Source organism: Vombatus ursinus, unplaced genomic scaffold, assembly GCF_900497805.2.
Source record: "Vombatus ursinus unplaced genomic scaffold, bare-nosed wombat genome assembly UNPS02009205.1, whole genome shotgun sequence".
NCBI lineage: Eukaryota > Metazoa > Chordata > Mammalia > Diprotodontia > Vombatidae > Vombatus > Vombatus ursinus.
Window position 1 is genome coordinate 29,393,497 of NW_020948983.1, and position 26,301 is coordinate 29,419,797.

Sequence of the window (26,301 nt, forward strand, 5' to 3'; positions counted from 1 at the left end):
AGATTGTTTACATTAGAAAGTAATTTTGACAGATTAGTAACTATAACTGCTTATTGTAGATAAAGAGCTGGACCGTGGTTCCTGACTTGAAATTAGGAAAATCTGAGTTTAAATCCTGCCTCAGACACTTACTGACCCTGGGTTTTTTAAACTTAACTCCTTTCAGCCTCAGTTTCCTAATCTGTAAAATGGGGATAATAATTGCACCTACCTCAAAGGGTTGTTGTAAGGCTCTAGTGAGATACATACAGTGCCTATTAGATAGTGAAGGGGAGCAAACATTTAGACAATTCCTACTACATGCCAGCCATTGTACTAAGCTCCTTGCAGATATCTCATCTGAGATACCTGTGAGGTAGGTGCGGTTATTATTCCCATTTTACAGTTGAGGCAAGGTAGGCAGACAGGTTAAGGGACTTGCCCAGAATCACAAAGGAGTAAGTATTTCTGAGGCTGGATTTGAACTCAGGTCTTCTGACTAAAGACAGTGCTATATCCACTTTGACCCATCTAGCTGCCTAGATAGTGGGGCTGGACCTATAATTTCATTTGTAGAGGTAACTTCGAGGTGAGGAAACACCCTCTACCAATGCCAGGCAGTACCCTCTCTGTGATTTATAATCTTAAGAGAACCGTGTAGATCACCGAGGGGCTGTGACTTGCCCACGGCCACACAATCAGTACTTGAACCCAGAGCTTCTTAAGAAGTGCATAGGCTAGCCCTTTTTCTACTATCCAACACTGCCTTTCATAATACTATATGTCAATAATTGTTGTTGTTATTATCATTCCTGTCTTTTTTCTTTTCTTTTTCTAAATGTGGGAGGCTTTCAGGGTTAAGTGAATTGCCCAGGTTACACAGCTAGTAAGCTCCTGAGGCTACATTTGAACTCAGTTCCTTCTGACTCCAGGGCTGGTGCTCTTATCTACTGCACCCCCTAGCCGCCCTCCTGTGTCTTTCCAAATTATCTCTGTCCATTCCTGTGTGTAGGCTCCCCCCTTCCTTTTTGTAATACATTTAAAGGTTTCATATATACTCACAGAACGTTAAAGCTGGAAAGAACCTAGGAGGGTATCTAGTGAAATCCTCTCATTTTACCAATGAAGAAACTAAGTCTCAGATTTACTCAATGATTTGTTCATGTTCACAGTTTGTAAGCAGAAGAGCCAAGATTCAAATCTAAGCTCTCTGACTCCCATTCTAGTGCTTCTGTTACTACAGCCCAGGGACATTCTCATCAGAAATGGCAAAAATAAAAATAAAAAAGTCTTTTGTCTAGAGGGAGAAACTTTAGCTATCTGGAAAACTCTTAAGTGTAAAAGGTAAAAAAAGAAAAAGAGGAAGCTTCGGAGATTAGGCGTGGTATCCAGGGCAGAGTTTGGTTCTGATAATCCTGGCAAGTTTAGCTCTGGGTTCATGTGATGAAGAGATTTTGCAAGCTGGAAAGGAAGCCTCTGCCAGTCAGGGATTGAGCTGGGGGGTTAGATGCACCTCCACAACTAATCCCAACCCTACTCCTTAGGAGTCAAGCAATTCCAGTCCCAAGCTTTTCTGCTTATTCCTGGCATCTGAAGGACAGGACAAGAATCTGCCTCCTTAACCAAAAACAAATGCTTTCCAGATGTGTAAGCAGCTGTTGCTGGGGAGCAGAGAGGAACATGGTCCTAAGCCAGGTCCCTGGGACCTAGGGGATGTAGAACTACAGCCAGATGGTGGGTTTTGCAGACCAGCATATATAGCCAGGAATGAAGCAACCCAAGGAACAAAGAACTCTTCATGTTTCCACTGAGGGTCCTGCTAATTCCCCTACTTCTCCACCACTCTTCACTCCAGGCCTGCTTGTAGCTGGGCTCGGCAGGAATGCCTTTCTCTGGTGGGTCACCCAGTGCCACCCAGGATCCCTACTATTGCTGGCAGGGACATGAATTTCTTTTCTGCAGCATCAGATTATAGGTATATTTTCTTGTGGTTGCTCTTCTGGTTTTGCCCTGGTAGCCATGGAAAGGGTTAACCCAGAGGGCCGTTCATAAGGTCAGGTTACTTCCCCTTAAAAACATGGAGAAGTTTCCTATTGAGATGGGCTGGGGGATAGGAGGAGTCTAGTGAGTGTGGGTGTCAGCTACTCCTTTGCAGGGGAGGGCTGGGTCTTGGCCTGGCTCAGAAGACCTAAGAGTGAGTTCAGGGGGGGAGGACAAGGTGCTGGGACCACAGCAGCAGCAACAGCTGGAAGAGGAAACATGGATGTGAACAACCACAGCTGGAGACGGGAAGGTGAGTAGGAGCCTTTGGCTTTGGATTGCTTTATTTGGACATGCTCCCAAGGAACGCTCCCTTCTTTGGGGTCCTGGCTCCTCCTCCCTCTGCCTGGTGCCCCTGACCCTTTAGAAAAAGTATCTTGGTGTTTGGGGGTGCTGGCAAGCAGGCTGGAGCAAGAAATAATGGTCAACTGACTCTAGGGTGGGATCCCAAGGATGGTTGAGTAGGAGCATTTTGTAAGAGTTGAGCAAGGGAAAATAGAATCCAAGATGCCACGTGCCAGGTGAGGAAACTAAGTCCCTGAAAGGTTAAATTATTTGCCTGTAGTCTATCTAGTCAATTAGGGACAGAGCCAGGACTAGCACCCAGGGTATAGTGGCCAGAGCCCTGGATTTGGAGTTGGGAAACTTGGATTCAAATCTGTGTCATTGGCTGAGCCTTAACCTCTCTGTATCTTAGTTTTCTCACCTGTAAAATGAAGAGGCTGGAAAAGATGGCCTTTAGAGTTCTTTCTAGCTCTAAATTTATTTGCACTATACACATCTTTCCTAGGGAGATGAGTAGATGAGGGACAAAATGGAAGAACGTGTGTGTGTGTGTTTGTTGTGTGGTATGGGACTGAGACTGCAATGGGGTTTATGTAAGTTTATAGGGACAGGAAACAACTTGAGGGATGAGGGCCCCTATAGGGTAGAGGATAAAGCTTAATTTAGATGGGAGCTGGAGATTAGGACATTTAAATGTCAGTAGCAAAAACAGGAGTAGAGTCAGCCTCAGTGTGATTTGAGGAGTAGTATAAAGGGAAGGTGGAAAGAAGGAAGGCCTCAAAGACAGTCTTGGAAACTTGGTCTCTGGCCAGTCCCAGTTGGAAACTGACACCATTGGAAGTAGTTTGTCATTACATTTACCCAGAGGTTTCTATTCTGGGTGGTATCTCTCTCCACTCTAGTTAAACTCAATCCAGCTTACATTTAAGTGTTTGCCATATATAAGGAGCTGAATTATTCTATCCCCACAGAACTAACTATAAAGATCTGACTAAGAATATTAACCAGCAGCTAGTGTTGCCTCCAGCCTCTTGCTCCACCCCTTTAATAAACTAGTCCATTGCTGTAGTTACCTTATCAGAAGCACCAAGGTCCTTGCCTTTTCCCCCTAATCTACTTGCTTCTGCTTACCCCTGAAATTCAGCTGTACAAATCTTCTTTATCGTTCTAATGTTCATTGCAGATCAAGAGATGAAAAAAAAATCTTTGGCTTAGGGAAGCTGGGTTGTAGTTCCCTGGCAACATAAGGGATTAAGGATAGGCCACCGACTAGGACATAATAAAAATAATAACTATAGCATTTACATAGTGCCTATGTGCTAGGTGTTTTATAAATGTTATCCATGGATCCTCACAATATCCCTGGGAGGTGGGTGCTAGTATTATCCCCATTTTACAGTTGAGGAAATTGAGGGAAAAAAGAGGTTATGTGACTTGCCCAAGGACACACAGTTGATAAATGTCAGGCTATATCTGAATTCAGGTCTTCCTCCATCCAGGCCCAGTGCTCCATCCTCCACACCACTATCTACTCCTAGCGTAGGAGTTGCAATGAAGATCACTTTTTAGTGAGAACTGCTCATTTATTAAGCACTGTCCTAGGTGCTGAGGATACAAAAACAAAACAGCCCCTTTTCTCCAGGAGTTTGCATTCCACTGAGTGGCTACATGTGCCTAGATAGACAAATGCATAAAAAAAAGGCACTTGGAAGGCACAGATTCTAAGTCCCTAGAGAATTAGGAAAAGTTGGTTGTAGGAAGTGACATGTTCAAGCTGGGCTTTGAATAGAAAAAAGGGTTCTAAAAGGCACAGATAAGGAAGAACATTCTTGGCATAGGCGATTTATTTTTTATACCAAGAAGTTCTGTCCTATGTGGTGCATAGATGTTTATGAATTAAGTCAATTCTTGGTCCAGACTTGGAATCTATATAAGTGAAAGGAATCTTTACTTTAGGAGATCACTGTGCAGTTGAAACAATAAGTTCAGGCCTTAATTTAAAAAAGAAGTCAATATTATAGTGAAGGCTCAGAGAATTGGTGGGTATGGTGGGATGCAGGAAACAATTTTCATTTATTTTCTTTTTTTCTTAATTACATGTAAATAAGTTTTTATTATTTTTTTTTAAATTTTGAGTTCCAAATTCTCTCCCTCCTTTCCTTCCTTCCTCCCCTTCCCCCTTCCTTGAGAAGGCAAGCAATTTGATATAGATTATACACATGCAATCATGCAAAACATTTCCATAAGAGAACAATTTTCAAACCTTGTCTGGGGCACCTAGTCACTGCCTAGTTCTTTTCTGTACTTAGGGGAGGACCTTTTGACAGTTCCTGGGACTTCTTGGGATCAGCAGTAGAACTGGACCCATAAAACCTTCCTCCTCCCCAGCTCCACCCCCCCACCCCCAATCATCTGACCTTCATCCTATTCAATTGTGGTGGAGTGGGCTGGATGCTGGCTGTCTGATGAGGGACACTCGGTTCTCACAGTACAAACATGTTTTTCTGAAGCTCCCATAGGAAGTGCCCTGCTGGGCTGGCCCAGGGCCTCATCCTGACTCAGACTTTAGAGCAGAATGTAGGGAAACCATAACTGAGCTGCTTCCCATTCCCAGGTCAGCTGTCTCTCTACCCCTCAGGTAGCCACACCCATCTGCAAGAACTAGAGGTCTGATGGTCTATTTGGTGCTCTGTATCTGGGTTTATCAAACCCTACCGTCATCAACTTCTACCTAATCAGCATCACTTCTGCTGGCCAGACCTCTAGAAGACATGCCCAAAGCCCAAAAGATAGTCCGTTTAGACCTGATTCTTGGGGGAAAGACTATAGCTATTTGAAGGCAGGGTAATAGATAGAATATGGGACTTGGAGGCTGAAAGACCTGAGTTTTAAGTCTTGCTTCAGGCATGTAGTAACTATGTGACCCTGGGCAAGTCACTAATTCTTCCTCAGCCTCTGTTTCCTCATCTGTAAAATGAAAAAGGTGGGCTTGATAGAATCCAGAGTTAGTGGATATATGACAGTGCACGGAGCACTAACTGAGGTTGGGTTGGGGGTAGGCTGGGGGTCTAGATACTAGAATTGCAAGTTGAACTCTGACATTTCTTGCCTACGTGACCTTGTGCAATTCTTCTAAGCCCAATGTATTAGTTTAAGGGTATAGCAGAAAGAGTACTTGGGGGGCAGCTAGGTGGCGCAGTGGATAGAGCACCGGCCCTGAAGTCAAGAGGACCTGAGTTCAAATCTGGCCTCAGACCAAACACTTGATGCTTACTAGCTGTGTGACCTTGGGCAAGTCACTTAACCCCCATTGCCTCCCCCCCCAAAAAAAGAGTACTTGGGCTTCAAGTCAGAAGGAGTCTGGGTTCGAATCCTTTCCCTAACGTTCAGTAGTTGTATGATTTTGGGCAAGTCATTTGCCCAGGCTCTTTAGGCCTTTTTCTTCACTTATAGAAGAGAAACTCATAATACCTGTAGTATCCACCTCACAGGATCATTTTGAGGACCAAATGAGATGATGTGTTTAAAGCATCTTATCAATGTGAATTGTCATTATTCCCATGTTTTATTTATTTATTTATTTTTTTTTTAGGCAATTGGGGTTAAGTGACTTGCCCAGGGTCACACAGCTAGTGTTAAGTGCTTGGTCTGAGGTCGTATTTGAACTCAGGTCCTCCTGACTTCAGGGCCGGTGCTCTATCCACTGCACCACCTAGCTGCCCCTATATTCCTAAGTTTTATTACTAACCTCTTTACTCTACCTACTGGTATTTTGGTGGCAAAAGGAGATCTGTCCAGCAACAGCTTGGAAACCTTTGGAGAGTGAAGATTGCCATGGCTGGATGGCTAGAGTACACTGCTGAAAATGGACGTCATCCTGCTTTATGCATCAGCCCACCTTTGTATGTTTCTTGCCCTTTTTTCCCCCTCACCCTGCCCTTTGCTCTCTGTCCTGTTGATACTGCATCTTCCTGGACCTCCCTCCAGCACGGCAGCTTAGACAGCTCTGCTGGTGTCAGGGTCACATTAGGCCCAAACTCTTGTTCTTTGGTTGCACTGATGTAGAAGTGCCTACCTTCCATAGGCGGTGAGTCGTTCCCCTCCTCCTTGGCCTTGGACAAAGCGTTGGACGCTGCCCCCAAGAAGCAGAGGGGAGACCCTCTGCAGAGGAGATAGAGCAGGAGGACTCAGACCACGGCTAGGGGAGCCCACCTCAACTGACTTCTATTGGGCGGTTTTGTTAAACTGCAGAGGTGAGGGCATTCAGGTTACCCCACTAGGTGGCAGAGTTTGAGGCATACTACTCCCACCCACCCCCAGATCATAGAAGAACTCCCCTCTGTCAACATTCTTGCCACTGGCAAGTGACCTTCTCTACCAGATCATTGAGATCTTACCTTTTCCTGCCTTTTCTGCTGTTCAGACAACAATGAGGATGTCCTGAGAAGTCCTACTCCTAGACTTCAGCCACTGAGTTTCAAGAGAGTACCCGCCAGCATGGTTTGGGATGTGGGTGGAGCTGAATTTCAGAAGCAAAACCTTAGACAAAAGTCCTGAGATTTAGAGTTACCAGGGACAGGGCTGACTGGCAGCTCAAATGCCACCCAAAGGTGTGTAGGTCTGAAAGCTAAAATTCTCCCTCCTCCCCCCCAAAATCAACTCCTGGAAGTCTGTGTGAGGGCAAGTGTGGACTAATCCTGATGTCAAACAAGGAAGCTGGCCCTGTCTCTCCTGTTTATTTTCCTTATTGACTTTCGCACATGTCTGATTGGCTCCTAATTTGAGGAAGGCTATATGCTCTTCAAGATAGAGGGCTCATTGACATTCTTGTTCAAATACCTCATTTTACAAGTGAGGGCCAGAGTTCTTGTGACTCAGTGAGTTAGAGGAAGAACTGGGCCTTCCAAAGCCTAGTCCAGTAAATTCCTTTTCTTCTTGATCCCAAACTGCCTCTCAAACCCATCATAAACCCGCCTGACTGTTTTAGGGATAATAGATAATTCTGGTCCTCCACTCACCCTTTTTTGGGGGGATTAGGTGGGAGGGCTGAATCTGTGACTTCATTAAGAACATATAGGGAACTTGTAACAAGAACGTCCCCTCTCCTGATGCATATTGGCACCTTCTCTACAGCTCAGAGTCTTAGAGAGTTGACTCTGGACCTTGCCCAGGGCCACCCAGCCAATGTGTCATAGGAGGGACTAGAAGTCCAGGCTTCCTGACTCTGAGGCTAGCTGTCTATCCACTGTCATTGCCACTCACACTCTCAAATTACATATTTTAAAAATAAGTATTGTCCCTAGCACTGAGCACCATTCAGTAATAGGCCTGCTACCATTTTGAGGAGTTAGGGCATTTGCCCTCCTTTTGACAAGGGCATAAGCATAACTGTCCATCACTCACTGCACTGGGCAACTCCAAAGAAGACTGACTCCTTCCTGTTGCCATAGGGCCTTCCTCTTAGGTGGCTTCAGCTAATTGTGGTGCAGTGGAAAGTTTTGGAGTCACATGTCCAAATTCCAATTTTACTAGTTACTATCTCTGTGACCTTGATGAAATCTTTTCACCACCCCTTGGCCCCCCTTTACCTATCTGTAAAATCAATTAATCAACAAGTATTTATTTATTAAGCACTTAGAATGTTCCAGGCCTAGAGCTAGGTGGTAGGGATGAGACAAATCCTACCCTCAAGGAGCTTACATGCTAATGAGGGACACAAAAGGTCAATAAGTAGTATATACAGAATAGATACAAGTTAACCTTAGAGGGGGAGGCATTAGCAGCTGGGGTCACTAGGAAAGGCCTCCGTTGTTGTTCAATCCTGACTCTTTATGACCCCATGTGGGGTTTTCTTGGCAAAGATATTGGAGTGGTTTGCCATTTCCTTCTCCAGCTCATTTTATAGTTGAGGCAAACAGGGATCAGTGACTTGCCTGAGGTCACACAGCCAGTAACTGTCTAAGGGTGGATTTGAACTCAGGTTTTCCTGACTCCAGGCCCAGTGCTCTATCCATTGTGAGACCTGAGGCCTCTTATAGAAGGTGTCATTTAAGCCGAGTGTTTTTTTTTATTAATTTATTTTTAGTTTTCAACAATCACTTTCATAAGCTTTTGAGTTTTTAATTTTTCCCTCCCTCCCCACTTCCCTTCCCAAGATGGCATGCAATCTGATATAGGCTCTAAGAATACATTCTTATTAAATTAATACATTCCTATTAAACATTTTCAAATTCATCATGTTATAAGGAAGAATTAGAACCAGTAGGAAGAACCACCAGAAAGAGGAAACAAAACAAAACAGAAGAAAAAAAAAAGAGAAAATAGTATACTTCGATCTGCATTCAAACTCCATAGTTCTTTCTGTGCATGTGGATAGCATTTTCTGTCATGAGACCTTTGGAGATGTCTTAGATCCTTGCATTGCTGAGAAGGGCTAAGTCTATCAACACTAGTCATTGAACAACGTGGCTATTACTGTGCAGTGTTCTCCTGGTTCTGCTTACTTCGCTCAGCATCAGTCCTACAAGTCTTTCTAGGTTTTTCTGAAGTCTGCCTTGCTCATCATTTCTTATAGCACAATAGTATTCCATTACATTCATATATCACATCTTGTTCAGTTATTCCCCAATTGATGGCCATCCTCTCAATTTCCAATTCTTTGCCACCATAAAAAAAGCTGCTATAAATATTTTTGTACACGTGGATCCTTTTCCCATTTTTATGATCTCTTTGGGATACAGCCCTTGAAGTGCTATTGCTGGGTCAAAGGGTATGCACATTTTTATTGCCCTTTGGGCATAGTTCCAAATTGTTGAGCTGAGTTTTAAAATAAGTCAAGGATGATAAAAAAGTCGAACATTCGAGACATGAGGGACAGCCAGTCCAAAGACACAGAGATGGAAGATCTAATGTTAGGTTCTAGGAACAGCAAGTAGACCAGTATGGACTGAAAGAAGGGGTTAGGCTAGTTGACCTCTATGGTCTATTCCAGTGTTAAATCCTACGAGACTAGTTTCCACTAAGGTGTTCTCTGGCAACCTGAAGTTGCTACCACCATAGGTTTTTGGAAATTTCATTTGTCTTTGTACCTGAAGAGATCATCTTCAGTAAGACTTGAGTTCAGATCTGGTCTCAGACACTTAAATATCTGTGTGACCCTGGGCAAATCACTTAACCTCTCTCTTCCTCCATTCTCCCATCTGTAAAGTGTTTATAAAAATAGTACCTTACTCAGGGTTGTTGTGAAGAGAAAATGAGATAATATTTGTAAAGCACTTTGCCAGCTTTGAAGTGATGTAGACATGCTACCTGGTATGAAGATGATGATGCTTGGAACTACACACCTTGCAGGGTTGTGAGCAAAAGCATGTGGTAATATGCTTGTAAGCCTTAAAGCATCATACAAAATGTGAATTGTCATTATTATTAACAATCCTCAAGGCAACGGAGATTTAGAAAGCTATAAGAAGATCAGGAGGTCAGCAAAGAAAGTAATTAAAGGCCCCAAAAAGATGCCTTCCCTCATTGTGCCAAAAGAATTGACATCATTTTTCCAGGGGAATGGAAGGCTGAGAAAAGCAATGGTCATCTTTAATGTAAATTTTTCCATTTCCACCAATAACAAGACAAGAAAGAATGAGCCACAGCCTGCTCCTCCCCCACCCCCTTGCAACTAAAACAAGTCTCCAGAAACTACTTAGGTTAGATAATAAGAACTTTTTGAGCTTCAGGTTTGTGAGGAATCTATCACCAAAGGAAATCGCAGAATCTCCACTAAAATCAGAACCCAGGTTATAGGATCAAGAGCAGGAGAGGACCTTAGAGATCTTCTAGTCTAAGAAGACTTATTCTTTTACAAATGAAGAGACTGAGGCCCAGAGAGGTAAAGTAACTTATCACATGGGTACTAAGGAGCAGAACCAGGATTTGAATTCCTGGTCCTTTGACTCCAACCACAGTGCTCTTTCTACCACGTCACCACTTGAGAAAAGGTTGATATTTATCTTTCTAGGGTAATCTCTGCCAGAGACAGTAAACTGATTTCAAATCCCTCTAAACAGCTAGATACAGAGGGAGGAAGCTGGGTTTACCCTCCAGCTCTACTAATGACTACGGGTGACCCTGGGCAATTGACGATCTCTTTGGGCCTCAGTTTCCTCACTTGTAAAGGGGGTGGGGGTGGTTGTGGTGGTGGTGGTGGAACTAGATGGCCCTTCTGGTCCTTTGCACCCTTAATTCCCGCATTCTTTTTTTGACTCTAACTTGTATCTCTTGCTACCAGATAGTTCTTCCTTGTCCCTCAGCTAGATCTCTTTTGCTATAATCAAAAGCTGTTTCCTCCTGGAGATCCTTTAACGCCAGGCTCCCAGCCTCGGTGGCATTCTCTTAGCTGTGCTTCAAAACCCAGACTGCCCATTGGGGTGCTTTTTGCAGACTGTAACCTGACACCCTTTTTGCTCCCAGCAGGGCCTGTGTGCTGTTGACCAATCACTTTGCCTTTCTCCCTTCTCTGGAGCCCGAGGGAAAGTGTGGACCTGAACCATTGAACGTGACCTTCGCCTGTCTCAGCCTGGTTAATTTTTACCTCCTAAAGCTGTTCATGGGCCTCCCCTTACCCTGCTACATAAAAGCCCAGGACAGGTGCTACAGACCTCTCCTCTGAGAATTTCCCCCAGATCCCTGCTCTCCCATATCCAGTCCCCCTTCATCTCCATCCCCCACCCCCTCACACTGCCGCCATGGCCAAAGGCTTCTTCATCTCCAAGACACTGGGCATCGTGGGTATCCTTTTTGCTGTAGCAGCTATATGCACTGTCATTGCCTTGTCAGTCCTATACTCAGAGGAGAAGAATAAAAATGTGCAGGGACCAGAAAACCCCACCAGCCAAATTCCCACCATGGCCACCACGGCCCCCCAGGCCCCCACGGCCCCCCAGGCCCCCACGACCCTGGATCCAAGCATAGCCTGGAACAGATACCGGCTGCCAAAGTCGCTGATTCCTGACCATTACACTGTGAAGCTGAGGCCGAATCTGACCAAGGATGACTGGGGCCTATACATCTTTTGGGGTGAGAGCACTGTTCGCTTCCTTTGTAAAGAGCAAACCGATGTCATTATCATCCACAGCAATAAACTCAACTATACAATGAAGGATGGCCACCATGTGAGTCTGAAGGGGCTAAATGACTCCCAGCCCCCCCAAATTGATAGGACTGAGCTGGTGATACCAACCCAGTATCTGGTTGTGCATTTGAAAAATAAACTGGTAGTTGGCCATTACTATGAGATGGAGAGTACCTTTGTTGGAGAGCTGGCTGATGACCTGGCTGGCTTTTACCGCAGCGAGTATACCGAAGATGGAGTAAACAAGTAAGAACTGGGGCCCAACTTTGGTGGAGGTATCTCTCCTCTCCCCCCTCCTCCCCATGGGTTTTCTTTATAGGAAGAGGAACTGTGAGTTTGGGTTCTGAAGAGCAAAGACCACAACAATGGAGTGGAGGTTGACCAGGGATGGGGTACAAGTAGGAACCTCCTACCCTTTAAGGCTTGGTCATGGTAGGAAAAGATCCCCTAGAGAAGAGGAGAAAAAGACCCTATGGTGTTTCCTATTGTTGGAAGCCATGAGCCTTTGTGGTTTGGGTCTGACAAGCTAGTGTATCATGGCAAGTCATTGTGAAGCTGGGGAATGAGCACAGGGCTGAGAGATGGAAGATCTGAGCCTGAATCCTTGGTTTTACTATTTCCTTAGCTAGTTGACTATGGTCAAATCTCTTAATATCTCTGAGAATCAGTTTTCTCAACTGTGAAATGAAGATAATCAAATTTGCCTTATTGTGAAGAAAGGCTTTGTAAACTGTAAAAAGCTATGTCATTTTGGGGGTGAGGTGGAGGTGGGAGTGGGTCCAGATTAAATTGATTTAATTTATGATTTAATTGATATGGCAAGCTCTGCACCATTGCAGATCAGGTACTGTTCTGCAATTATAGTCTTAGAGTTGCCTGGGTGGCTGAGATGTTAAGTGGTTTTCCCAAGTCTACCACAGCTGGTATTTTTCAGAAGTGGAGCTTGAGCTTAGGTTGTTCCTATCCCAAGGCCAGTTCTTTATGTAACCATGAAGCATTATCATTATTACTATTAGGAGGTCTTAGATTTGCTCTAAGAGTTTCTCATGATCTGTAATAAAACCTGATCCCAAGGGACTGACTATAGTCCTAAACAAGTGGGAAGGTAGATATGGAGTAATAATAAATGAGATGAGTTTGTGTTTGCCATCCTACTGCCCTACGTGCCTCATATCCCACTACACCTTAGAAGCAGCCTTGGATCTAGCCTACCACTTACAAAAAAAGGTTCTAAGTGGGGTGGGCTCTGGATGTTTGTTCCAGGCCTTGGCAGCCTTGGGGAGAATGGGAATCTGGATCAGCCTTGTAGTATCCCTGAAGGACTATAGTGAGTCTGGGATAGTTCAAAGGTTGACCCGAGGATTCTGAGCCCAGGGACTTAATTTGGTTTGAATACCCTGAGCACCATCCACATCTACCATATGGAGAATCTAAAACTGAGCATTTGCCCCTGAGGCCTTAAAAAGGGATTGTAGGGAAGGCTGAAACACACTGTATGTGTGCTCCCATTCTCCCAGCCTGACCCAGTTTCAGTCCACATCCCTGGGTTGGGTTGTACCTAAACTCAGTGCCTTTTTGCAGGGACCCCAGAATCTATATCTTTGTTAGTTCCTCTACTGAGACAAGAGACCTCTCTGTGGTTGCTGTGATATGGAGGGCATTTTTAAAAACATTTCTAATAATGATAGCAATGACAAGGATTTATACAGCCCTTTAAGGTTTGCAAACTGCTTCACATAGGTTATCTCATTTGATTCTCACAGCAACCATGTGGGGTTATCCCCATTTTATAGATAAGAAAACTGAGGCTGAGAAAGGTTCAACGACTTGCCTAGAGTAACAGCTATGTAAGTTTCCAAGGTAGGCTTTAAACTCAGGTCTATCCTGACTCCAAGTCTAGGACTCTATCCATTGAGCTGCCTCTAGGTTTCTTAGGCATAGTTCCAAGGTTGATGTTCAGTTGTTTTTGGTTGTGTCCAATTCTTCATGACCCCATTTGGAGTTTTCTTGGCAAAGATACTGGAGTGGTTTGCCATTTCCTTCTTCAACTGATTTTACAGGTGAGAAAACTGAGGCAAACAGGGTTAAGTGACTTGCCCAGGGTCATACAGTTAGTATCTGAGGCCAGATTTGAACTCAGGAAGATAGGTCTTCCTGACTCCAGGCCTGGCACTCTATCCACTGCACCACATTCCCCCTCTCTTGGTTTCGGGCAGCCCACAGGTGTCTGAGGTTTAGCTGTAGGCTGTAGTTTCTCTTATCTACAAAAAGAGCATAGTAACAAGATGCAGCGTGGTGCAATCGGAAGAGTGGAGTCAGAGGTGTTAGGTTCAAATCCTGACCCTGGTACTTATTATCTGTGTGACCTTGGGCAAGTCACTCTCTGGATTTTGGGTTTCTCAATGAGGGTTTTGGACTAGATGACCTCTAAGTTCCCTTGGAGTCCTATGACCTATAAGAGCTACTACTACTCAGCTCAGAGGGTTGTTGTGAGGAATGTGCTTTGAAAAACCTTAAACATGAGTTTTTGTGATTTTTGGGTACTTTGCCTCATGGTTCAGAGCTACCCTGAATTCCCAAATCCTATACCAGAGGGGAGTGTATAAGCTCTGGTCGATTTTCCACTGTAGAAAGGTCTGGGCAATAGATTGGAGTACCTGCCTAGCTAGGTACAGTGCCTGGCACATAGTAGGTATTTATTTAATACATGTTTACTGATTGATTAATGGATAGTTAAGTTCATCCTCAGTAGACTTCCCATTTGATGATGAATTCTCTAGCCAAGGCATTTGGGTGTATCTGCCACCATGGAGGGTTAATAACTCCAATCTGTGCTCACTCAGGGTGTTGGCCACGACACAGATGCAAGCAGCTGATGCCCGTAAATCCTTCCCATGCTTCGATGAGCCAGACATGAAGGCTACCTTTGACATCGCACTGATCCACCCCTCTGACCATAAAGCCATCTCCAACATGCCTCCCAAATGTAAGTATTCCAAGATGGGGTTTGCTCTCCTCTCTCTTCCATTCAGGAAGCAAATTGCTCACGGACTCATCACTGGCAATTGGCCCTGACTAAAGCCCTATGTAGTTGGGCCCCTGGACCTCTTCAGACAAAGGTCAATTGGGGATAACTAGTACCAGAATGCTAAAACTTCCACCTGGAGCTCAAAGTTTGCTGAGGAGGCAGTGGGGCTAGGGACATGATTGTTCCAGAAGACGGTCTGACTACAGGTGAAGTTGTGCCAAAAGATGTGGACAACCTGGCTCTTGCCCCCAAGGGGTTTGGGGAAGGCAAAGGGCTGGGGAGAGGAGAGTTTCAACAGTGGTATCCTGGGAGGGGGTTGGCTATGTTGCTGCTCTAGCAGGAGATGCAAGGTCGGTGTTCACTTGGGGCAAAGTTCCATTGTCCCTATGCTAGTTACAGGTTCTGGGCCAGTGATAATCCTCAAGAATGGGTGAGGTATTCTGGAGGTAATAGGGAGATAGTTGGGGCAGAGACAGACAGGCTGCTATTTTATTTACCCTCTTCTCATTTGTGTCTAGCTTCTGTTAAACAAGGTGATAACTGGACCATCACTCAGTTTCAAACCACCCCAAGGATGTCCACTTATCTTTTGGCTTATATCGTTTGCCAGTTTGAAGCAGTGGAGAAAGAGGAAAATGATAAACAGGTATAAAATTCAAGGCCAGGGCCAGGGCAACTTTCTGAATCAAACCCTTCTTGCATGTTCAGAATGCTGCCTTTGGCCTCCCTGTCTCCCCTTGCCCTTACCCACCTCCACCTCCACCTCCGCCCCAGCTCCCTGCCCTGGCATCTTCCCTAATGGATCAGAGAGTATGAAGGGACATAGAACAGGCAAGGTCTTTGTGCTTCATAGAGACAAAGACCTCAAAAGAATTTTGGAAGTTTCTTAGTCTAGGTGAGGTCCAGAAGAGCTAAGTAATGCATTTAAGGTCACACAGTAAGAGATCTGGACTAGAACCCAAGTCTGCTCATTTCCAGCCCAATACTCATGACTTCATCTCACACGCCCCCTGCAAGCTCAGAACATAAGACAAGAGGCTGCTGGGAAAGAGCAGAGACAGGGAAGAGGACTATGCCAACATAAGATCCCAGAATCTTGGTCATTTGGTGCCCCTGTCAAACCTAGGCTTCATGTCCTTCTTCCCAGCACCCCAGACCTCTCCCACTTATCTGCTCCCCCTCTCCCCTAACCCACTTGTTTCTCTTTCTGCCGCTCTGTTGCCTCGTCCCCTCAGGCTTTCAAAGCCTTCTCTTCTCTGGGCCAGAGCTCTCTTCCACCACCCTCCTGACCTTTACTCACCCAGGCTCCTTTTGGCTGAAAACAGCGTAAATGTCTTAGTAAAAGATGCTAGTGCTAGGATGTTACTCCCCAATCCAGGACTCTGACCCTCTCCCACTCTCCTGGTTCTGGTTATGGTCTGAGTTGCCTTGTTTTTCACTCTTTAGCTGCATCTATTCCTTTACAGATCCGAATCTGGGCCCGTCCCAAAGCAATCGAGGCAGGACATGGACAATATGCCTTGAACGTCACAGGCCCCATCCTTACATTTTTTGCAAATCATTACAACACATCCTATCCATTGCCCAAGTCTGGTGAGTAGGGTCAGGTATGCAGCAGTGAATGCTTTCCGGGGGCCAGAGTCACGCCATGCACTAGGATATGGGGGGAAGAGGGGCGTGCAGCTTAGCCCAGTGGGCCTCTTTCTTTTTCAGATCAGATAGGCCTGCCAGACTTCAATGCTGGAGCCATGGAGAACTGGGGCCTCGTGACCTACCGGGAGAATTCACTGCTATTTGATGAGTTATCCTCCTCCATTAGCAACAAGGAGCGAGTGGTTACAGTGATTGCCCATGAACTTGCCCACCAGGTACCACACTCCACCACAACCCCTATTTATCTTTGACACCCACTTGATTTGACTATTCCTGTGTTGGGTGTATGTACACGAATTTATGTCCGCTTGGGCCACGGGAAAAGACAGCTGTGATTGTAGGTGCAGAAGACTTAGAACTAGAAAGAACCTTTAAAATAATCTACTCCATTTATTTTATATATAAATAAGTTGAGGACCATAGAAGAAATGTGATTTGCATTCCTGCAGTTGGTAAGTGGCAGAGCCAGGATTTGAATCCAGGTCTGGCCGGTGAAGGGGTCCAGAGGATAGAGATCACAGATCCCTAAATATTTTTTACTCCTTAAGTGGTTTGGCAACCTGGTCACTGTGAAATGGTGGAATGACCTGTGGCTGAATGAAGGCTTTGCTTCCTACGTGGAGTACCTGGGGGCTGACTTTGCTGAGCCTTCCTGGAACTTGGTGAGTGGACGTTGTATGTTAAAATTCTCCTGTGCCATAGGCTGGCTCTGTCCCTCTAAAGGCCAAAGTCAAAAGGGCAGCTGAATCTCCTACCCTAAGAATTCAATCCAATTAGATTCAATAAGCATTTATTAAGCAAAAGATCACCTAATTTGTGTTAGGCACTGGGGGGGGGGGGGTGGGAATTGGTAGAAAGTAAACAAAGAGTCTTCCTTCAAAGAACTTACATTCTGCTGAGTGGGATGGAGAGAAGGGAGAAAACGTGGGGGCAGATACAAATAGAATAGTTGTCCCTTCCATATCACGACTTTCCCCATCGTGGTTTCGATACATCATGGGTTGGCATAAGAAATTAAACGGGAATTTTTGGGGAGCTGCAAACAACATGCAAAGGCCAGAAGATGACACAGAGCCTAGGACCAGATACTTAACTTAAATTTTACAATACTGTATACGCCCCATAAAAGAAAAAAAAATTCAGACTTCTTCTCTGATACAAAGGGAGGGCTGAAAAATTATACCCAGATTTTCCAGATCACAGGGGCTTGCTGCTCCCCTAACCTCTGTGATGTGGAAGGGGTAACTGTATAAACAAAGTAAATACATGGTAATATAACATAGTGGGGGAGGTGGGGTATGGGAGTGGGCTGCAACAACTTGTAACTCCCCTGAAAAATGAAAATCAACCTTGATTGGTGGATATTTAATGAGGAGGTGAGCTAAAAGTCTTCAGCTCCTCCTGCTGAGAACTTGGCTTGATCTGAGACTCAGCAGTCTCTAGCAATCTGGGAAAGGGAAAGTCAACTCCATTTGGACCTCTCTGGCTAGTTTTCTTCTTCATAAGCTGGGTCACCCTAAACTCTAAGGACAGGGGGGTCTTCCTATGGACAAAGACTCACTCAGACTGGATTTTGTTTAGACAGAAATTAGGTCTCCCACTTAGGTGGGGTCCCACCCCAATTTAATTAAACGACAAACTAACATATGCCTTGAGGGCTAGTAGCAATCTCATCACTCAGCCATGCCCTTCAGAGACTGACTTGGGCCTTAACAGAAGAGAAAAAGGGTGGATCACGTATTAATAATTAGTTATTAATATAGCATAATAATATAATATAATCTTAATTTTTCTCAGACCCAGATTGTGAAGGACTTTAAATGCCAAACAGTGGAGTTTGTATTTTCTCCTTAGATGTAACTGGCTCCAGCTTCCAGAGCAGAGGAGTCACTTGGTCAGAACTGTGCTTTAGGAAACATCTGAGAGGTCCAGAACTAGTCAATGAATTTATGAAGGGTGTGGGATTGAGAAGGGCACTAGGCAGGGACTCTGTTGTCCTCTGGGTCAGCTCTAAAGGATTGAGGTTGGGACTCATTCTGGCTTTGCAGAAAGACCTCATAGTGCTGAATGACGTGCACCGAGTGATGGCTGTTGATGCCCTGGTCTCTTCCCATCCACTGTCCACCCCTGAAGATGAAATCAACACCCCAGCCCAGATCAGCGAGCTCTTTGATTCTATCACCTACAGCAAGGTAAGGCATCTTGGCTGGAAGTGCGCAGCACCAGCCTAATCTGATTGGAAGGCGGAGATGGAGTTATTTTGACACTTTCATCATACCTATATGGATCCTTCACTGAGTCACCCAAAGGAATTTTTTGGAATCTATGTCTCATAGGAGTATAAAATGGAGTACTTTAATAGATCTTAAATATTATCTAGGCCAATCCCTTCATTTGACAGATAAGAGAAAACTGAGGGCTAGAGTCATTCAGTGAATTGCCCAAGGTCACATGACTAATACATATTAGAGATAGACTTTGAGCTCAGGCCCTCTGCAGTCCCACGATCAATCATAGATCTAGAACCAAAAAGGAGGTCATGCTGCCTCTCAGAAACTATCTTTTCTCAGCATGAGTCTGAGCCAGCCCCAAAGGGCTCAGATAGCTCTAGGCATGTCCTATGTCTGCCTTGCCCCCTTCCTTAGGAGCTCCTTAGTGCTGGAGAGCCCTTACCTGGATCCTTAGACCCAGATTGCCTGCCCATTGACTTCCTTGGCATTAAAGCTCCTTCAAAATTTCCTCTCCTTAACTGCATTTTTGAGGGCCCATCTTTCATCTTCCCCAGGGAGCCTCAGTTCTTCGGATGTTGTCCAGTTTCCTTACAGAAGACCTCTTCAAAACAGGCTTGTCAGTGAGTACTTATCTATAACCCTCCCTTGGCAGGCAAGAAGGATGAAAGGGAAAGACTGCATAAAGTCCTGATTTGACCTTCCTTTGGGAACTCCTCAGGTCTCACTGTTCTGAGGCCTTCAGTTACAGAAGCCTTGGCCAATAGTACAATTTAGGATAGATTGGGAAACTTTGGGACTTGGAGGAAGCTTGGTGGTAGGGAATTTTTCTCTCAAACCTAAGGCCCTTGCCTTCCTGGGATCAGAAATCCAGAGCTAGGAGACACAGAAGAGGTTATCTAGTCTAACTCCTTCATTTTATAGTTGAGCAAACTGAGGTCTAGAGAGATTAAGTGACTAACTTGACCTCAACCCAAATCCTCTGACTAAATCTGAGTTTTGCCGTTGCATCTAACTTATTGTCTCTCCACAGTCCTACCTGCATGCCTTTTCTTACAATAATACAGTCTACCAGGATCTATGGGATCACCTTCAACAAGTGAGTAAATAGCCTGTGTCCTTCTTGTGAGAAAGTTTATATCCCCAAGTAGAAGCGCCATACAATTTGCTTTGCTCAGAATCACTGAGCTGTAAGGGCTCTTACAGAAAGTTTAGTTTTTTTTTTTTAGTCCACTCCCTCATTTCAAAGGACATTGAGATTCACAAAAATGAAAGGTCTTGTTCCAGGTCACCTGGCTAGTCATCAGCAGGGCCAGCCCTAAGACTCTGGTGTCTCTGACTTCCAGTTCTGTGATGTATCCATTGTACCCAGCTTTTTTTCAAAAGCCTGCCCCAAAGGCTAGGCTATCAGGCCTCCATGCTGCTCTCTGACTCCCCTACAGGCAGTACTAAGTGCTAAGTTAAAGATTCTCAGCATGCCCAGGAGTCCACTTATTCTATGTGTCTATGAGTATGGGGGTAGATGGCAGCTTGTTGTAGAAGAGGCATTGGTCATAGATATTCTACTTTGTTTGCCTCTGTAAAAGCACTTAGCGTGTTTTGTGGGAGAGGGGGAGTGAGGGTCCATGAGCAAGATAGTGAGAGAAGTAGAAATAGCTCTGTCCTGCAGACTTCTATGGGCCCACACTTTCATCACTTAGGATCATTGGATATTATAATTTAGCTAATTGATAGACATTTCCTAAGAATCAGTGCTAAGCACTGGGGACCCAAAAAGACAAAAGACAGATCCTGCTCTCAAGGAGCTCACATTTTAAGAGGAGAAATGACACATATGCAAGCCATATACAGGATAAATTGGAGAAAATTAATAAAGAAAAGACACTGGCATTAAAGAGGTTCAGAAAGACTTTATTAGGAACTGGGAGGCACCCTAGAGCTCATCTTGTTCAACCCCTTCATTTTTCAGATGAGCAAAGAGAGGCTCAGAAAGGTTAAGTGACTTGTCATTGGTGACATAAGCAACAAATGGGGTCAGAATGTTTGGACTCAACTGTTCTGACTCCAGATGTCATGCTCTTGTCACTATGCTACACTGTATCTGTTCCTCTAGGACAGGGCTTCTTAAACTTTTTCCACTTACCCTTTTTTCACCCAAGAAATTTTTACACAACCTTTGGGTATATAGGTATACAAAACAAACAAGAAAATTTATTTAAGACAATTCCTTGGCATACATATGATTTTACCATTTATTAAAGACAAAAGCAAATTTGCATATTGATGAGATGGATGTGTTTGTTCATTTTTACACAAATAATTAAATCTTGTGGAATATTTGATACTGCTGGACATAGTGCATCTTCAATGTTTTCAACGTTTTTCAAAGATGATCAATATTTTGATTTTATAATCTTTAACACTGAGAATGCTGCTTCACATAAATACGTAGTATAAAATGACAAGTACGTTTAAGGCTGTTTCAGGAATTGTTGGAAAATCTGTTCCTAATCCCAAGCCAAAATTCATTTAGCGATTTTGTATGTACGGTAAAAACACTGCAATTTGTAACACAATAGTCTCAGATCTGAGCCAAGGTGTTTTTGGCAGCGTTTGTTGGTGATGCATGGCATGATGGCATGTGCAGTACCAAGTGCACATGTTTTGTGGTCAGAACCAAGGCTGCAGTGAAACTGTGTGATGCAACATGGGCAAGCGCTGCCAGAAACACCTCGGATTCATTATGCATTTGATTTTGAATAAATTTTTTGGTCATTACACATTCAGAAACCTTTTACTGTTGCCTAATTTTTCATGACCCCCACATTCAGTTACATGACCCCATATGAGATTTCAACCCACAGTTTTAAAAAGTATTGCCCTAGGGGATCTGAAGAAATCCAGTCTTCTGAATCTATTTAATTCATTAACATTCTAGTGCACTTTGCTCACAGAATACTTTGGGATAGGCGTGGGTTAGCCTCAAAATTGTATTTTCTGTTGGACAAGCAGAGATGTTATAGATATAGAGGCCAAGAAACTTCAGGGGCTAAGAGACCCTTAGCAGGGGCAATCTACTCTTTTGTGACAGGCTGTGGCTTCCTTTCTCCATTCAGGCTAGAGATGGTTTGGAATTTAAAGAGGACCAGGGTGGAACCAAGGAAGGGAAGAGATCTCAGTCAATACTGGGGTCACAATGGAATTTTCTCTGGGAAGTAGAATCATCTGATGCCTCAAATCTGAAAGCACTTTTCCCTCACTTAATTTTCATTTCCATATAGGCTGTGGATGGACAGACTGCTGTGAAATTGCCTGCTTCTGTACAAAACATCATGGATCGGTGGATCCTCCAGATGGGCTTTCCTGTTCTGAAACTGGACACGACCACTGGTGTTCTCTCTCAGCAACACTTCCTGCTAGACCCCACCTCCAATGTCACTCGTCCCTCCCAATTTAAGTGAGTGGAGGGTGAATCTAGGTTGGAATTGGTAGGACAGTGGAAGTGGGAAAGACCTCATTAATCATAATTCTTCCCCTCTCTGAAAGATATTCCATGGAATTTTCTCTGGCTTATGTTTAAATGGTCCCAAGAAATGAAGTCCTTAACCCTCTCTCTGACCTTCCTGGAGATGATTCTACTAGAATCCATCTGTCCCCAATATCTATTGAGGTTAAATGAAAGTATCACTGACTCTGGCAGCTTCTTGTCCATACTGTCCCTGGCCACTGCCCAGGGAAGAAGTGGTACCCATAGCCCAGGAGAACATCTCCCTTCAAGCCCACCAGTCAAGGTGGTACCTTAAGAAACTTTCCCTCCAGGGTGGGGCTATGTTGAGAATTGTTGGAGCTTTGATGCCTGTGCTAATTGCTCTGGGATGTGCTAACTTTCTCTGGAATGAGGGAATGAACACTCCTTGTGTTCACACGGAGGATCTACCTGTCTTTCTTGTTACAGCTACCTGTGGATAGCGCCTGTCTCTGCAGTTAAAAGTAGAGGAGAAAGTTATTCTGGATGGCTTAATGGAAATCAGTCAGGTATTCCTGCTTTGCTCCGGGTTGGATGGGGAGGGCATTTTCTCCATCTTTGTTCCCAGGTCCCCTTTGGGTATTTATACTTTAGCCTAGCAAAGGCCTTTCCTCCATCTCAACTCCTCCAATTTCTTGAGTGAAAACCTTATGATTCTATGGATTGTAGAAGTCCATTTTCCTCCAGCCATTTACAAGCAGATTTTAGATTAAGATGATAATTCCTAACATTTGTAGAGAACTGCATGGTTCCAAAGTGCTCTCATACCCGTTATTTCATGTCATCTTCATACCAGGCCTGTAAGGTAGGTGGTACAAGTATTATCCAGCCTCTACAGAAGAAGAAATCAAAATCCAAAGACACTAAAGTCACATAGCTAGTTAATGATAGAAATAGGACCAGAAGGTAGTGGTTGTCTACACTAAGCTAACATCTGTCCCAGAAGTCAGGACTTTGGTTCTCTTTACTGTCTCATTGCCCCATCCATGGGCAACATGGTCTTGGAGATGCTATGTCTTGGACTCTCAGCATGCTTAAGAACCTACCCATTCTGGGTAAGTATGGGGGCAGGTTGTATGTATATGTATGTATATATGTATATATGGCATGTCTGAGATGGGGTTGCAGGTTACACTGAAGATCAGAGCCGAAACTTTATCAAGTGAAATTCTCATGCCAGTCTCCCAAGATATCTCTTTCTTGCACCTCCCAACACATCTCTTTCTCTGCAGCTATTTTTGACCAGCTTAAAGTAACAAATGATAGTGATTGGATACTCTTGAACATCAACATGACTGGTTATTACCTGGTGAACTATGATGATAGAAATTGGAAGCAACTTCAGAATGAGCTACAAACTAATCCTGCTGTAAGTGTTTGAAACCCTTGGCTCCTACCTCTACTCTGAGAAACCAATGGATTTATGTTTCTGAGAGAACTTATAACCCATGCCCTGGAATCCTGCCTATAAATTTAGGTAAATTTAGGAAAAACTCAGGAAAATGTTGACAGGGTCTTTCATGCCCTAAACTTTCTTGGTACTCAAATTCACACGTAAACCCTGATGATATTTTATTTCCCTCCCTTTAGAGCATTCCAGTCATTAACAGGGCTCAGATCATCCACGATGGCTTTAACCTAGCCAGGTAAGCATTTACTCTATCCAGTACGGTACAGTCCAATGGGTCATAGGGGAATAGGAATAGGGGAACAGGAAGCAAGGATAGAGAGAAAGAACCTTGGATTAGGAGACAAAAAGCCTAAATTCTAGTCTTGATTTTCCCACTAACTAATCAAAGAGATTTGGGGGTAAGTCACTTAAAATCCCTCTGTTCCTTAGTTTTCTCCTGTAAAATGAGAGGGTACAAGTTGATGATCTTTAAGGTCCTTTTGAAACCAACATATCTGTGATTCTGGGGCAAACTCCATGGCCTGGCTATCTCTGGAGCAGAAAGAGACCCAGAGTCAGAAGACCTAGGTTTGGATCTCAGCTCTGACACTTTCTGTATGACAATGGCAAGGCATTTCACCTCTTTAATGCTCAATTTCTTCTTTTGTAAAATGGAGATAACATTTGCCTTGTTTTCCTGACAGGCTTATGTGGGGGGGAAATGCTTTATAAACCTTAAATTCCTATATAGAAGTGAGTTAGGAAAGGGAGAGTAAAGAAAACTCTTGGCTTGAAACCTTGAAGGCATAGCTAGGGGTGAAGAGGGGAACTTTTCACTTGGGCCTGGAAGCACTGAGGTCCTATGTTTTATGCTCAGGGCCAAATATGTCCCAACAACCCTGGCTCTGGAAAACACACTCTTTTTGGAAAAGGAAGTGGAATACATGCCCTGGCAGGCTGCCCTCAGCAGCCTTAGCTACTTTCAGCTCATGTTTGATCGATCAGAAGTGTACGGCCCCATGAAGGTAAGAAGAGTTGAAGATCTAGGTTGAGACCTCGTTATGGTGGACCTGAGCTGGGGTAGGCTGTACAGAGAGCAAATGTCTGCCTCTATATGGTATGAATTTTAAGGGTAGTAGGGAAGGTCCTGAGTTCATAAGAGCACCCACCCGCAGTGCCTGAAATTCTGTCATTAGGGAGACAATATTTGCAAATTTTGTAGTTTTGGGGGCAGCTAGGTGGTGTAGTAGATAAAGCTGTGGCCTTGGAGTCAGAAGGACCTGAGTTCAAATCCGGCCTCAGACACTTGACACTTAACACTAAACTAGCCGTGTGACCTTGGGCAAGTCACTTAACCCAAAACAAAACAAAGCAAAAATTAGTAGTTCTTCTCTAGGCCTAAAGAACTTCTGAATTCTTTGTTGCACGTGGGCTAAGAGAAATTTTGACTCAGAGTACTAAAGTAGAATATGTATTTCTTTCCTTGTGTGTATTCAGAGAGGGAGCATCTATGGACCACTATGGTCTTTGGGGATGAGCAGAGAATAACTAGCAAAATGACATCTGGGACAAACTTCACAATTATGTTCATGGCATTAAGGGTATTCTTAAATAAACATGTAAAGACACATTCAATTGAGGTGGGAATAAAGGGGAGAGACCTCAGGAACCCACAGAGGGAAAACCTGGAATGATGTAAGGCCACTGCTGGGGAGGTGGTGCCTTGTAGACTAGAGAGGAAAAGTGGGAAATAGGGTGTACATGAGCTAGGCAGTATCTCACTTCAAATAGGAAGCCATCTGGTAACTTTCTATTTTAAGTAGTAATTCTTACTTAGTGAGAGGAAGTGTGGTGTTAAACCCCAGCCTTGGGGTTAGGAACATCTAGTACATACTAGCTGTGTGATCTTAGACAGGGTTAATTAATATATCAGTGTCCTATAAGCATCTCCCTAAAATTATAAATTAAAGATGGTGTGCAGATTTCTGATCTGCAGAGTTGGGAGGGAGTTTCCATACTGGGAACTCCCCAAAGTCCAGCCAAAATAAACCAAACTAATTAGGTGCTAAAAGCTCAGTAATGGAGGAATGTAAAAGCTCCTAGCATACTCTATATTTTGGTGCCCAAGAGCAAAATCTCAGCTGCCCCTCCCTAGTTACAGTTCTAGGTCTGAGGTTCTTAGAAGAGGGAAGGGTCTAGGGGGTTCAATAAAGGAGAGACAGAGGGGCAGCTAGGTGGCGCAGTGGATAGATCGCTGGTCCTGGAGTCAGGAGCACCTGAGTTCAAATTTGACCTGAGACATTTTACATTTACCAGCTGTGTGACCCTGGGCAAGTCACTTAATCCCATTGCCTAGCCAAAAAAAAGAAAGAAAAGATAGACGTGGAAGTCTAAATGTCTTCTAGGTGCTTGTTAAATTATGCTGTTTAGAATCAGCAAGATTAATCTGGAATGGGTGCAAAACAAAAAACTTGAAGTCTTCTTCTTTCCAATAGAACTATCTGAAGAAACTGGTTACTCCATTATTTGATCATTTTAAAAATATCACCAATGATTGGACTGGCCGTCCTCCCACCCTGACGGAACAGTGAGTATAGACATGAGGCTGCAGGGAGGAGTGCTAGGTCACAAATTAGAGGACCTGCCTCAGGGCCCATAATCTTTGTTTTCAGACACTTTCTTGAAACATGTCTTTTGTTGCCCTCAACTGTGCTGGAGTTGGGCCAGAGAGATAGATACCCCAAAGACACGGTCTTCATCCTTTAAAACAGGTCTCTCTACTGGATCTCATTCAATCAGTAAACATTTGCACACATACAACATACCAGATAAGAGACGATTTATCAGTGGCTAGAGGGCTGGCCTCGAATCCAGGAAGACCTGGGTTCAAGTCTCACTTCTGATACATGCAGTAGGCCGTTGGGATCTTAGGCAAGATGATTAACTTCTTTATCCCCAAGGGTATCAAACTTGCATACAGCCAAGTGGGGCCTGAGCCAGATTAAAATGGAATTGGGAAATGTTTAAAATATGTATATAAAAATAATA

General features: G+C 44.1%; 1 protein-coding gene across 6 annotated transcripts in view; it reads left to right on the forward strand.

The window, feature by feature from the left end:
• The window catches only part of ANPEP (alanyl aminopeptidase, membrane), a 43,576-nt gene that overhangs the window by 11,679 nt on the left and 5,596 nt on the right, over positions 1-26,301 (forward strand). Inside the window, exons 1-17 of one of the 6 annotated variants that reach the window (XM_027851398.1) lie at positions 1,429-2,272; positions 6,090-6,206; positions 10,768-11,674; positions 14,272-14,414; positions 14,975-15,102; positions 15,923-16,049; positions 16,170-16,324; positions 16,658-16,771; positions 18,158-18,301; positions 18,895-18,960; positions 19,371-19,436; positions 21,619-21,794; positions 22,293-22,372; positions 23,096-23,232; positions 23,454-23,509; positions 24,131-24,278; positions 25,749-25,840. In XM_027851398.1, coding sequence (XP_027707199.1) covers positions 11,043-11,674; positions 14,272-14,414; positions 14,975-15,102; positions 15,923-16,049; positions 16,170-16,324; positions 16,658-16,771; positions 18,158-18,301; positions 18,895-18,960; positions 19,371-19,436; positions 21,619-21,794; positions 22,293-22,372; positions 23,096-23,232; positions 23,454-23,509; positions 24,131-24,278; positions 25,749-25,840 — 2,264 coding nt within the window. In that variant the 5' untranslated portion in view covers positions 1,429-2,272; positions 6,090-6,206; positions 10,768-11,042. Of the gene's footprint in view, positions 1-1,428; positions 2,273-6,089; positions 6,207-10,767; positions 11,675-14,271; positions 14,415-14,974; positions 15,103-15,922; positions 16,050-16,169; positions 16,325-16,657; positions 16,772-18,157; positions 18,302-18,894; positions 18,961-19,370; positions 19,437-21,618; positions 21,795-22,292; positions 22,373-23,095; positions 23,233-23,453; positions 23,510-24,130; positions 24,279-25,748; positions 25,841-26,301 lie in introns of those variants that run through there. The other 5 variants (XM_027851397.1, XM_027851399.1, XM_027851396.1 and 2 more) reach the window with 5 other exon arrangements.